Genomic DNA, 13,648 nt, shown 5'->3' with positions numbered 1-13,648 from the left:
GCTAGAATTCCATTTGATCCTGCAGGAACTTTTTTTCCTTTTACCACATGGCTTGGGGAGCAGGAAGATAAAACATTAACCAATTTGGCCTTTTTTTTTTTTTTCCTCTCTCGTTTTCCACTTGCCAGATGCTGACTGGGTGTTCTAGGTTTTATTTTGTTTTTTGGTCTCATGTGATCACAGAGGCTTAGAAGTGAACTGGCTTTTTGTTTATGAAAAAGCAACAATACAAGGAAGAGAAAATAATACCAAAAAATAACGCGGGACTATTTATCAGGGAATGAAAAAGTTATCTGCTGGAAAAATATGTTAGGAGAAAAATAAGTACACACAGAAAAATCTTTAAAAAAAAAAAAAAAAGCTCAGTGCTCAAGTGGGAAGTTCTTAAAAGGGTTTTGCTTTTAATACCTAATGTTCCCAAAGTGCTCAGTGCCCAGAGCCCTGCTGCCACTTCTCATCTGAAGTAGCAACATCACAAGCCGAGTCCTATTTCTTAGTGAACTGCCTTACAGCCAACACAGACAGCATTGTGAGGTTTCCAGAAGAGTGGAAACGACAAGCGGTTTCCACCTTTCACAGCTAGTAAGTCCCTATCACGCCCTTGCCAAACCCTCACATCTAGTGTTTCTAGTGAGGCCCTGGACAGTGTCTCAATGGCTGCTGTGCAAAAGAATGTTCCCAGCCTCCATCACTGCTCAAGCCTCAAGGAGGAAGAACTCCATCTGCACGTTGGAGCTCCAGGTTCAGGTCCCGCCTCCACTATAAGTCAAGCAACATCAGGGCTCACCAGCTTTTTCTATAAAGGGCCAGAGGTTAATATTTTCAGCTTTGTGAACTATACGGCCTCTGCTGCAACTACTCAACTCTGCCTCAGCCATGGACAAAATGGAAATGGACAAGCCTGGCTGTGTTCCAGTAAAACTCCACTTCCGGACACCAAAATCTGAATTTCACGTAATTTTCAGGTGTCACAAAATATTATGCTTCTTTGGATATTTTTTTAACCACTTCAAAAATAAAGGCCATTCGTAGCTTGCAAACCATATAAAAACAGGTGGTGGGCTGAGCTATTTGACCACCGGCAAGTGTCACTTCCTCTTTCTGGGCCTCAGTCATCTCATTTGTAAAACCATGGGGACAACTGTTGGTTTCCACATGGTCACTCTGCAGGGCTGGGCAGTGTCCTGATTTTTGCTGCTTTATCACAGGCTAACTGACAAAACCTCAGGGCAATGATCCTTGACATTCAAACTGAGGTGCTAAGAACTTTCACTACGAACTTTTGAGGGTTTTTTTCTCTAATGGAACTAGGGGTCCTACAAGCAACTAGTGCAATTATGCTGACTTAGGAAATGCTGAGACAGGCCTCCGAGGGAAGGACAGTGAGCCACCCTCCTGAGTGGGGGCTGCTCTGAGTTTGTACCTCAACCCTGCAGCTCATTAGCTGGGAAGCTCCTCGCCCTCACTCAGTTTGATTCTTCATCTCTTAAGTGACAAGCTTCCACCACATGATCTCTCCAGTTTCCGAGAGAACTAAGGCTCCCCCACTCATGGGACAATCCTACTTCTGGAACAACAATAGGGTGGCCACCATGGTTTGGTGGCTGACTCCCACACCCTCGTGGAACAGCCTCTGCCCACCCAGCCTGAGAAGGTCACACTCCTGAAGGGACCTGGTGGGCACTTCTGACTTCACAGCAGGTGAGGGGTCAGGAATGAAAACTGGGGTGGATATGCCTGAGTGTCTACGACACTAAGAAGTGACTTCTCCAGCCAGGCGCAGTGGCTCACGCCTGTAATCCCAGCACTTTGGGAGGCCAAGGCGGGCAGATCACAAGGTCAGGAGATCGAGACCAGCCTGGCCAATATGGTAAAACTCCATCTCTACTAAAAATACAAAAATTAGCCAGGCGTGGTGGCGCGTGCCTGCAGTCCCAGCTACTTGGGAGGCTGAGGCAGAAGAATCGCTTGAACCCGGGATGCGGAGGTTGCAGTGGGCCGAATTCACGCCATTGCACTCCAGCCTGGGTGACAGAGCGAGACTCCATCTCAAACAAAGAAAAAAAGAAGTGACCTCCCAGATGATGCTGACACACACTACTGGGAGGAGGCCTTTACCAAAAACCAAACAAAACCCACTTTTTGTGGTCACTTGGTGGAATGTTGCAGCATCGTTGCCACGCCATCTGACTTTTAAAGCTTGAGTCCCACGGGAACTGCTTGGGTCACAAAGTTGCTCTCCTGGTACTGTCAGGGCCAAACTAACTTGTGCCACAATCAGGATCCCACAGATTCCATCACTTCTCTGCCTTAGAACCCATGCTCTGAAACCCCACTAGAGGAAACAGAGATCCAAGCAATCTCCACTTTTATTTTGTTTTAGAGATGGGGTCTTGTTCTGTCCCCCAGACTGGAGTGTAGTGGCACAATCATACCTCACTGCAGCCTCTAACTCCTGGGCTTAAGGGATCCTCCCACCTCAGCCTCCTAAGTAGCTAGGATTACAGGCCTGAGCCACCACACCCAGCTAATTTTCATATTTTTTATAGAGATGGGGTCTTGCTATGTTGCCCAGGCTGGTCTGGAACTTCTGGCTTCAAGCAATCCTCCCACCTTAGCCTCCTAAAATGCTGGGATTATAGGCATGAGCCATCGTTCCCAACCACAACCTCTACTCCTTTTTTTTTTTTTTTTGAGACAGAATTTCACTCACTCTGTCGCCCAGGCTGGAGTGCAGTGGCGTGACCTCAGCTCACTGCAACCTCCCAGGTTCAAGCAATTCTCCTGCCTCAGCCTCCTGAGTAGCTGGAATTATAGCTACTCGGGAGCATGTGCACCACAACACCCGGCTAATTTTTGTATTTTTAGTAGAGACAGGGTTTCACCATGTTGGCTAGGCTGATCTCAACCTCCTAACCTCAAGTGATCTGCCCTTCTTGGCCTCCCAAAGTGCTGGGATTACAGGCGTGAGCCAACAATCTCTACTTTTGAAACCACTTATATCTACCCCAGAATATGGGCTGATCATCTAGGCTCAAGGTTTTACAGAAAACATGTTCTGCCTCTGAATGGGAGTTGTCTAAAATTACCAACTCCACTAAGCTCACCTAGGGGACAGTCCATGCCAGGGGCTTTGTGTACCGATATACATTCCTTTTTAACACTCCAATTGTTGTTTCTGCTCAAGTGAACATCTTGGCTTAAAAAGGGGGAAAATGTACAGCTCCTCTCAACAAAGACTTCATGCCCAACCTATTTGTCATACTACTAATTAATACAATCTAAAGGAGAATAACCCAAGGCTGGGGGGCCCAAGAGAGAGGAAAGAGACACAGAAATGCCAACCCACCTCCGGTGAGATGCGTAAGTCAAAACCCATTCATCTTCGACAGGCCCATGTTTAAAAAGGTCACAGAGAGGTTAATGATGAGCCATGGAATTTCAAGATGTAAATAGCCTGCTGCAGAAGCTGGGTCTGCTTTGGCCCAACTGTGGGAGTGTTTGTACAATTTCACCCCATTTCACAGCAACCAGTCCGGCTTTCACCCCTCCCCTCCAGCCCTCCAGCCCTCCAGCCCTGAGGCTGGACAGACACTGGGCTGAAGAGGACCCAGTTCGGGACACACCTCTGCAAGGGTAGGAAGGAGGGCACACTTACCCAGTGGCTTGTACTCGTCACGAGGAGACAGCCGAGAGTAGGGAGGTGGCGGAGATTCTGGAAGACAGGAGACAGCATGTCACTGCCAGGGTGGGGGAGCTCACACCTCAGGTTCTACATGCTTTTAATTACTGGTTTCCCAAATAATAAACTGAGCCTCCAGGAAGCCCTCCCTTTGTCCCACCTCCTCTGCTGCCCAAATCCCCTCAACAGTTAAAGCCACAGGCTTGGGGCACAGACAGATATGGGCTCAATCCCAGCTCTGCCACCTTTGGCTGTGTGACCTCAAGCAACTTACTTCACCTCTCTGAGCCTGTTTCCTCAGCTCTAAAATGAGGATAATAATCATCTAGACCTCCCAGGTTTGCTGGGATAATGTATGTAAAATGCTTAGTGCAGCTCTTGGCACTGTCCAAAAACACCTCCATAAACAGTAACTGTTACTACTTTAACAAGAGAAACGTGAGTGCAGGGAAAGTCAGAGCCAGGGTTGCTGGATAAAATACCGGATGCTCAGTTACATTTGAGTTTTGGATAAAGATGGCATCATTTTGTAGTGTAAGTGTGTCCCTTTCAATATTGGGGGTGTACTTATACTAAAATATGGTGTGTTGTTTATCTGATACTCGAATTTAACTGGGCATCCTGCATTTTATTTGCTAAATTTGGCAAGCCTAGTGTGAGTGCAAAGGCCCAGACACAGAAACTCGTGTCCAAACAAGCTGCATTAGAGCTAGCATTCCTAGGTGCAGGGGAGGACAGTAGAAAGGGTTAGGACCCAAAAGGCCAAACCCAGCTATCTCAATAGGAGGCCTTAAGCCAGTCACTTCCAGCTGTTGGCCTCAGTCTCCCCTTTTGTAAAGGACAGGGGTGGAACACAAGCTCTCTACAGCTCAGATGCTATGATTCCTTATTGTCTATGATATTTTTCTTTGGGTTTCCTTTCATTTGCCTAAAATACTTCTCCTTAAAAACATATACTTTGCCTTCAGAAGAATTCCTTAGCTTCTTGCTTTATGGGAAGTAACAATTTGCTAAACTAAGTAACAATTTGCATGAATGAAATGACCCTTCATTTTCAGTAAATGAAACTAAACACAATCAAATCGCAAACTAAAACAAACTCTCAGTGGTAATAAAGTGGTAATAACTATTATTAGGCGGGTATCAGTAATGACACAAGGGGTAATAAGCGTTTTTCACAATTGTAATAAGCCACAATTAGTTACAGGAGCATTTGTTTTGCTCCATACACCCAATGAGGCCTCACCTCTTCCCCACCCCGGCTTTTCCAGCTCAAAGTTACTTCCAACAAAGTCAAAGCTCTGAGGTTTAGAAACAGAGACTTTCTGTGGACAGAAATTAGGGAGAAGGAAAAGTGAATCACAGAGTAGCCACTGAGAGACGTGAACATTTGCTCGGTGTCTACCTTGTGTCTCACTCCATGCCAATCACTTTCAATTTTACTATTTTAGACCTCAGGTACAGAGTAGTTAATTATGCTCATCAGGCACCTATTTTTATTTAATCCTTTCTCAAAATACAAAAAATAAATGAGATGACATTATTATCCCCATCTCACAGATGAGAAAACTGACTTGCGCATGTTCCCTGAGCCAGTCATGGTGGAGCTGGGATTCCAGTCCAGGCCTGACTCTGCTCTGCCACCCAATGAGGTGGAATCAAGAGATGCCCTGTCTTACACCCCTTCATCCCCGCTGGGTCTGGGACACCACCTGCACAGAACGCGCTCACTAAATGTGGACACAGACAACTGGGATGAGGATAAAGGTAAAGTTGAATGCATCTGTGGCCAAAGATGTGCAGAAAGAGGATCTAGGGGGCTCTCAGGCCTAGAGGCCAGCCTTGAGTGAGGACCAGCCTCTCAGGATAAGAGGCAGGGCATAGGAAGGGCTGGAGTTCCACAGGAAAAGAGAATTGAGGCCAGTGTTTCCACTGTACAGAGAAGGAGACTGTGGCCTGGTGAGTGGAAGTGACTCCCTCAGGAGCTAGGTATGGAGCCAGAACCAAAGCCAGGTCTCTGACCTCCATGCCCTTTCCACTACCCTCATGAACTTATCAGAAAGCCTGCAATTCCTTAGGGTTACTTTTGCAAAAATCTGACTGACTGAGGTCTAGGCCACACATGGCATGGAGCTCTGAACATCTGCCCCCAAGATTTGTCCCCAAAGGTGAATCTTGACAACTATGGGCAGTAGTGGCTGGAGTCAAGCCTCTGTAACCAATGCCAGCATCTCTTCCAGGGGCTGCTTACCTGGGACTCAAAAGGTGGAAGGCAGGAAAGGCTCATGAAGTCCCACCTGGAAGAGCTATCTGGGCCTTGAGTTGTGACACCTGCTACCCATGGCCATAGCTGAGTTGGGAGTTCCAATGTTGTGAGATAGAAAGAAAATCTATGAACCTGAACCATGAGACATGCCAGCTGGTGGAGCACTACAAACTGTTCAGGAGGGACCTCACCAGGCTCCCATTAGCTCTGGCAAAATAGTATGCACACAACTGTTTAACAACTGCAGGGACTGAAAGCTAATCACTAGATTCCATTGTAGGCAACTAAAAAAGTATGAAGGCTTTAGACTCCACCCCACAACACAAGGATTTAGAGTGTCAAAGACAGAAGAGGCCTTGGGGTTCACCCAACTCAATTCCTTCTTTTCACTGATATGAAACTAAGGTCCCACTTGCTGAAGGACCTGCCCAAGGCCACACATGAAGGTAGCTGCAGGTGTTATAGGGGAGGCCAGTTACGGACCAATATCAGGTAACCCTTTCCAAAAATTGAGATATAATTCACATACCCTAAGATTCATCCTTTTTAAAAATATACCATTCAGTGGTTTTTTAGTATATTCACAGCGTTGTGCAACCATCAACCACCATCTAAACACAGGACATTTTTTTCATCACAAAAAGAAACACCATCCCCATTGGCAGTCACTTCCTAGACCCCAACCCCAAAACCCTGGGCAACCACTAACTTACTTTGTGTCTCTATGGGTTTGCCCATTCTGGACATTTCATTTCATACAATATGTGGCCTTTTGTGGCTGGCTTCTTCTTTCATGTGGCACAAAGTCATCGAAGTTCATCCATGTTGTAGCACGTTTCGGTGCTGGACTTCGTTCTTTTTCATGGGTGAATGATATTCCATTCTTCGGACGTACCATATTTCATTTATCCATTTATCAGCTAATGGACACTTGGGTTGCTTCCTCTCTTTGGCTGTTATGAATAATGTGCTATCAACACTACTGGGTAACAATCAGCCGCCACTCCCACATGGCTGCGCCCTGTGGATCTGGACTGGTGGAGCCCCAGGGCATTACCTCAGGTGGGCAACGTGGGCACTCAGGTGGGACACTTGGTGGGTGAGACCAAAGGTCAGAAAAGAAACTGTGAGCTGCCACCAGGCCCTCTGTCCACTCCCCTCTTAGAAGTTGTCTTAGTACTTTTAAAAGTTTTATTGGTTTTAAAATAATAACCAATATGCTCTAAACTTTAACAGGAAAACTTTTAGAGCACTGCAGGCCCCTCTGAAAGAAGTGGACCTGGTAGGGAGAGAAAGAAAAGAGAGGGAGACAGAAAGACATCAGAAACTCCAACCCCCTTGGACATCCAGCCTGAGGCATCAACTTCAGGAATCTCCTCCAACTTCCTGCAGAAGCAAGAGCAGTCAGCCAGGGGCCAGTGCACCAGAAGGTTCAGCTCAGCCCAGGCATGCCTCTGGTTAGCCCCCAGGGGGTACTTAGCCTTTTGGGATCTAGACCTAAATTCTAAAGCCAGAAAAGAGTTCACAGCCTCTCCCAGTGCCTGGCAAAGTTTCAGTTTGGGACATTACCTTACACCCCCATCTTTCCAGCTCAGCATCTTGCTTAGGAAAAGATCCACATGCCTCCCGGGTTGCCAAGTTTCCCCCCTCCCAAAGAGGGGCTGTGGATGGGGAGGGGGCCTCCTGAGTGCCCGTCCTTCCTGCCCCCAGAACCTGAAGACTCAACCCTAAGCCCCATGATGGGAGACGCAGAAAAGGAGCTCCTGGCACTTTAAGGCCGGCTGAGCCTAATTGCCCAGATTCCCCTGGCAGCCAGATAAACAGCGCGGCCGGCTGGCGCCAGCAAGAGGCAAACTGCACATTATCACCCCTTCCTCACCTCCAGGAGGAGCTAGGAGGAGCAGACAAGCAGGGCTAGGGGCCGCTGAGCCGGGCAGGGCGGGGGCTTGGAAGCCCAACTTGAAATTGATCTCATTTCAAAGGGATAATGCCAGGCCAAATAAAAGGAAAACTTTCTAGCCCATTCTAATTCCTATAGTCCTGGCCTGGGAACCCTGTGTTTTCCTAGGCGGCCTCCTCCAGTCGTTTAGAAGTTCTCTCTCTCGCTCCGTCTCTCTTCCCCGGGCGCAATTTGGATAATAGTAATTTACTGAATATAATTACAGAAAAAAAAAGTGGGGAAGCAAAGAGCAGGAGATTTATTCCGAAGTTAATGGATACTTTCAGGAGAAAGGAGCTCTATAAACACAGGTTAGAGCTGTGATTAAAGTATTTCTCCACATTTCCGTCCACATAGGCACCCACCAAGCTCAGCGAACTGGCTTTTCCTGGGACAGAAAGACACCCAAGGGGGAGGCAGAGTTGGGCCTGACTCCCACGGGCTGGGAGGCCAGGAGGCCCCTAGCCCATGCCCAGCAGAGGTGGGTCCCCTCCTGAGGACCCCAGTTTCCGAGACAAGCCTGGGGCAGAGTGGGGGAGGGGACGGAGGCCTGTGTGGCCTGGAATCTGCACATCAGCCCTCAGAGATTCCCTCCAACCCTTTACTTTAGATATAGGAAAAGAAGCCCAAAGAGAAAACTAGCCCCAAGGCCACAACTCAAGTTGATGGAGAGTGGGCTCTGAACAGCAGGGGTCCGCACTGCCCAGGAAGGGGTCTTCTGTCACCGGGGCTCCCTGCGGTGGTCGGTGAAGGTGCGGAGGTGACTGCTGCCAGGTGGGAGTCCCTCAGTGCCGGTGTTCCAGTGTACTTTGCTCGCTAGCGGTGTGCCTGCGCTGTGTGTGCGCGCATCTGTCTGCCCGGTGCCCCGGCCCTCCTCCCAGAGCCCTGGAAGGCGCAGTCTCCTTATCAGGACGCGCACCGCTGAGCCCCAGCTATGCGCCCGCCCAGTTACGGGAGCCAGGCTGGCGGCCAAGCGGTGGAGGCGGGTGGGCAGCCCAGGGCTCCCCCAGCTCTCAGGCCAGGGGCAAGAGGGTCAACCTGGCACATACTGGAAACTCTTCCCAGACCATCGGTCCTCCCAGCTGTCCCCAGGGTGGCTGAATGGGGGCCCCACAGGCTAGCAGCTAGCAAAGAAACGGGAGGAGACTTGGGGTGCTGCAGCCCTGACAACAGCGCCTCCTTCTGGGAGAAGGAGGGGAATCAAGTCCCAAGGCTTAGTCCAGATTTAGATGGGGAGAATATTCCTAGAGCCACCCCCACTGACCAGCACGGTGGCTGAGAGGGGAGGTAACTCATCCAAAGTCAAGCTGCACGTTACTAGCTGGGCAGAGCCTAGGACCAGGTCCATGGTCAAGAACCGTTCTACTGCAGCTTGCCAGGTATCTCTTGACCTGTACCTCTCCAAACCCACCAAATGCAAACCAACACCCAAGCCAACTCCTAGTCCCAGGAGTAGTAGCAGGAGTGGTCCTGTCCATCGTCTCCAACTTTTTCACTCCTCCCCTCCCTGCCCAACCACCTGAACGTGCCTGGCACCTTGACTCTGAGCTGGCTGGCTCCCTCTCCTCTGACCCGGCTGGCTCCCTCTCCTCTGACCCATCCTCCAAGGTCCTGCTCCAGGTTGGAGCTGCGGAGCTCTTGCATGCCATCCTATTACATACACACCCACAGCTTTCTGGTAGTTCACACCCAGTGACCTGGCCCTGCACACTTCCCTTCTTCCCCCATCTCTCCCCCATAAATCCCTCGTGGGATTATGTTTCTTGAGGGCACAGATCCTACTCATATTTCCACTCTGTTAGCCACAGCACCCAGCACAGTGCCTGGCCCAAAGTAATTGCTCAACAAACATTTGCTGCACACTGAAGTGGCGAAAGAGAATACACCTGCCAGGGGCTTCTACAAGAGTGGAAGGGACCTACTTTAAAAAAAAAAAAAAAATCACCAGGAACAAGACAACCATAAATACAGGTCTCCTTCCCCAGAGGCAGGGAGGAGTCATAGTTGGCAGAGGGGAGAAAGTCACTTCCAGGGAAAGCTGTCAGTAAGGGCAAAAGAGTACATAGAAAGCCTGGCATGAGCCACAGATCAGGGGCTGCTCATAGCTCCTAAATTGGGACTGGAGTGACCATGAGGGGAGTAGGGTGCCTCATCAACACTGCCCCTCCCCACCCGCTCCCATCAATGCCCTCTATGCAGGAATCATCACTGAGGGGAAACTTCCTTTCCTCTCCAGACACTACTACTCCACACGCAAACAAAACACCTAAGACAAATGCACCGTCCTAGACCCACTTTCCCCTTCCACACACAGAGTCAGGAGACCTACAACCTGACCCTCTCTGTGCTCCCAGCCTGGGTGCTGACTCTCCCCAGGGAAGCCAGAATGGAGAGATTCAGAGCCCTCCCAGGCTCAAGAGCCTGTGACTCCCTGCCAGTCCCACCCCTGCAAAACCCCAGTGCCAGCTAATGGATTCCCATACATCCCTCAGAGGCTAGCTACAGGCTAAAGTGTGTGTTCCCCACAAGACAGAGGTCAGAGCAAGGCAGCTGCAAGCTCCTGGCCTGCTGGAGCCTCCTGACCTGCTGGGGCCTCTGCCTGTCTGCACCTGAGCACCAGGGCCTGGCCAGGTAAGCAAGGCTGAGGGTGGGGTGTGTGCAGGAAATCCCGAGAGGAGAACAAAGAAGGGGGGCAGTTCTCAGAGGTAATCCAGTAACTGGCTTCTTCACCTACTCACGGATGCCTCCAAGACCCTAAACTCTATACAAAAGCTGAACACAAAACTTGAGAAGGACTATGGAAGACCCTGGCACTTGACACCCAAGGGATGTGGGGAATGATATTATGTGGGGAATAAAAAGGGTGCTCTTTACTCCAGAGAGGGGTTACCCTGCAAAGCTTTGTAGAAAGTATACAAAGGCACAAATTGGACATGTGATGAACACTTTTGATTCTAGCTATGATTTGTGTACACCCAATTTCACAACTTACAGCTACTTGGACATAGAAAAGCACAGTGTGGGTAAGGGCACGTGCATACAAATGCTAGAAGCCTGGGCACAGACTGGGGTAGATTCCGGAATTGAGGTAGGAGGAAATAGCACCTACTTCTTTGGTCTCTCCTTGGCCTGCCCTCCCCTTTCACTGCCTATGAAGTTGGAGCCTACATCATGTCCCTGAAACTCCACAGAGAAAACTACGACATGTACCCTTTTAAGTTTACCGGAGCCTTGAGATAAAGTTGCCACTTGATGTGTGTGCTGGGACACCCACTCCCCTCGGCCGGTCTGAGGCGCCTCCCCTGGTGGCTCCCACGCTCCAAGGGCACCCGGGGGAGCACCCGCAGCTGCGCCGACCCGCAGTGTCACAGACAGAAGGGCACGGAAGGGGATGGGGACGGGGAGCCGGGGCCCCCCCGGCCGGCGCAGCGCGCTCACCTGGCCCGCAGAGCCGGCTGAAGTGGTAGGGGTTGCAGCACACGGTAGGGCCGTCGGCGGCGGCGGCGAAGCTGTGGCAGCCGCACAGAGGCTTCAGCTCCACGGCGTGCTGCAGGTCGGGCCAGCGAAAGAGGCGGCCGAGCAGCAGCTGCGGCGGCGCGGGCTGGCCGCCCAGGCGGAGGTCGGCGCGCGGCACCAGCACGCAGCCGCCCGGCACGCCGCCGCGGGACTCCACCGCCTCCAGCAGCGTGTCCAGCGAGCGCTCCTTGAGCCGCTTCAGCAGCGAGTACGTGACCGTTTTGAGTTCCTGCTCCAGCAGCAGCAGCCGCGAGCGCGCTTCGCGACTCCGCCCGCCGCCCGCCGGCTCCAGGGCCGCCCCGGCCAGGGGGTCGCTGGCGTCCCGGGGCGCGCCGGCGGCGTCCCGCTCCGAAAAGAGACAGCAGGTCACCGTCTCGCAATCACTCTCGGGCAGCCAACCCGGGCCTCCCGGCTCCGCCACGTCCAGCAGGGAGCTCCCAGCGCCGGCCCCTGGCTCCGACATGGGCCTCGGGGGGCCCCCTGCGCGCCGGCGCCTCCCCGCACCCTGGGCGCCTCGCTGTCCCACTGCGTCCCGGGGCCGCCGCGGGGCTACCGGGCGGACTTCGGAGCGGCCGCAGCCTCCGCCCTCTCTTGCCCGCGGGGCCGGCTCAGCTCGGCTGCCCAAGCTCCCATCCTCGTCGCCGCCACCGCCGCCGCCGCTGCCGCCTTCCTCCCGGTCGGGGACCACACGACTTCGCCAAAGTCGCCGCACCAGCCCCGAGCGTTTGGACCTGAACATACGATATCCTTTGGCGCCAGGGGTGGGGGGGAGGCGGTCTCCGGTTACCGGGGGTCCGTTCCCTCAGCGAGGCGCCGGCTGCGCGGGTCGCAGCCCCACATGAAGCTCCGCCGCGGAGCGCCGTGCAGACCGCGCACAGCCTGTCGTCGAAGGGGCGCCGCAGGGCGACAACATGAGGGAGCTCGCCGAGGCGGGACGGCCGGGAACACGCGCACGCCGAGCCGCAGTCCGCGCGCGGCCAGCGGCTACATGGACCGCAGCGGCGGGGCTGCTCAACAACTCCAGCCCCCGCGCTTTAGGGGGGCTGCAGGCGGCGCGCCGCCAGAAAGACCCCACATGGGCCGGCGAGCCTTCAAAAGTTGCGCGGCTGGTCCATGAGCACAAAGCGCTCGCGCGAACCCCCAAATGTGTCTGGAAAGCCCTGCCTTTACCCTGCCTTTTTTTTAAACCAAAGCGCTTAACTACATGGGCTTTTCCTGCAGGATCCGAAAGGCAGGCTTGTTGATACCCCCAGCTCCCTTCTTACTCCCTGCAAAAAGAAAAAAAAAAAAGGAAAGAAAGAAAAGGAAATCCCAAACAAAACCTAAATCCCTGGATTTGCATGCACGAAAGGCCAACGCCGTCTCAGGTCCCAGGCGCTAGATGCACTTGGAGCGAGTTTCTCCTGGACGCGGGTGTCAACACATGAGTGGAAGCTGTAAAAATCCCAAAGAGCTGCTGGGAATCCTTAATTAAAAATGCAGTCCACCGAGGCAGAGGTCGCAGCCCGCCCCACGCTGCCCTCGGACGCTTCGTGCGCCGAGGCTGCCGAGGTCGCCCCCCCCTCCCCCCTCCACAAAAGTGCCTCCCGGTGGCCCCGGGGTCCCAGCGAGGTCTGGCGAGGCAGCGCCCGGCGGCTCTTTCTTTCGGCTCAGCTCCCTCGATCGCTCCCCCGCTCGGCTCTCTCTCTCTTTTTTGTTCTCCTCAAACGCACACTGAGGGCCCCCGGAGGAGCGCCGCGGAGTCATTGGCTGCCTCCCATCATATGCCAGTCTAGACACTTTGGCGGCTCCGCGGCGCTGATTGTTGCGCAAACAAGGTTTCAAGTTTCTTAACTCTTAAAGGAGAACACGTCCCATTGCAGGGCCGGAGGCTCCAAGGGGCCGGCTCCCGGGGCGGGCCGAGATCGGGCCCCCGCCCCACACCGCCCCGGCACCCCCGCCCAGGGCCTGACAGCGCCCGCGGCCCGCTTTCTGCCTCGCGTTGCGCCCAGGGCACCGATGCGAGCGAGCACACACGCGCGCGCGGACACACACACACACACAGGGTTACACGAGCCACGAGCAGGCGCGCAAGGCTCGGCGGACCCACTGAGACTCGGACGCAAACGGGGCCCTTTGCCTCTCCCTGGCTTGTGCACAAACTTACAAACACACTTTGCACTTTAAAGTTGTTCCAAACCCCCATCCTAGGGTAGGCTAATAAAAATGGGTGTGCATGTGTGCCTTCCAGGGTTGAGCCTCTGAG

General features: G+C 52.7%; 1 protein-coding gene across 1 annotated transcript in view; it reads right to left on the bottom strand.

The window, feature by feature from the left end:
- The window catches only part of SMAD6 (SMAD family member 6), a 79,432-nt gene extending 66,126 nt beyond the window's left edge, over positions 1–13,306 (bottom strand). The window contains exons 1-2 of the mRNA XM_523105.9: positions 11,326–13,306; positions 3,659–3,715 (exon numbers count right to left, since the gene is read on the bottom strand). Coding sequence (XP_523105.4) covers positions 3,659–3,715; positions 11,326–12,142 — 874 coding nt within the window. The 5' untranslated portion in view covers positions 12,143–13,306. The remainder of the gene's footprint in view (positions 1–3,658; positions 3,716–11,325) is intronic.
- Between the last annotated feature and the right edge of the window lie 342 nt (positions 13,307–13,648).

This window comes from Pan troglodytes, chromosome 16, assembly GCF_028858775.2.
Source record: "Pan troglodytes isolate AG18354 chromosome 16, NHGRI_mPanTro3-v2.0_pri, whole genome shotgun sequence".
NCBI lineage: Eukaryota > Metazoa > Chordata > Mammalia > Primates > Hominidae > Pan > Pan troglodytes.
The sequence above is the reverse complement of the archived record's forward strand: the minus strand, read 5'-3'. Positions and strand labels throughout refer to the sequence as shown.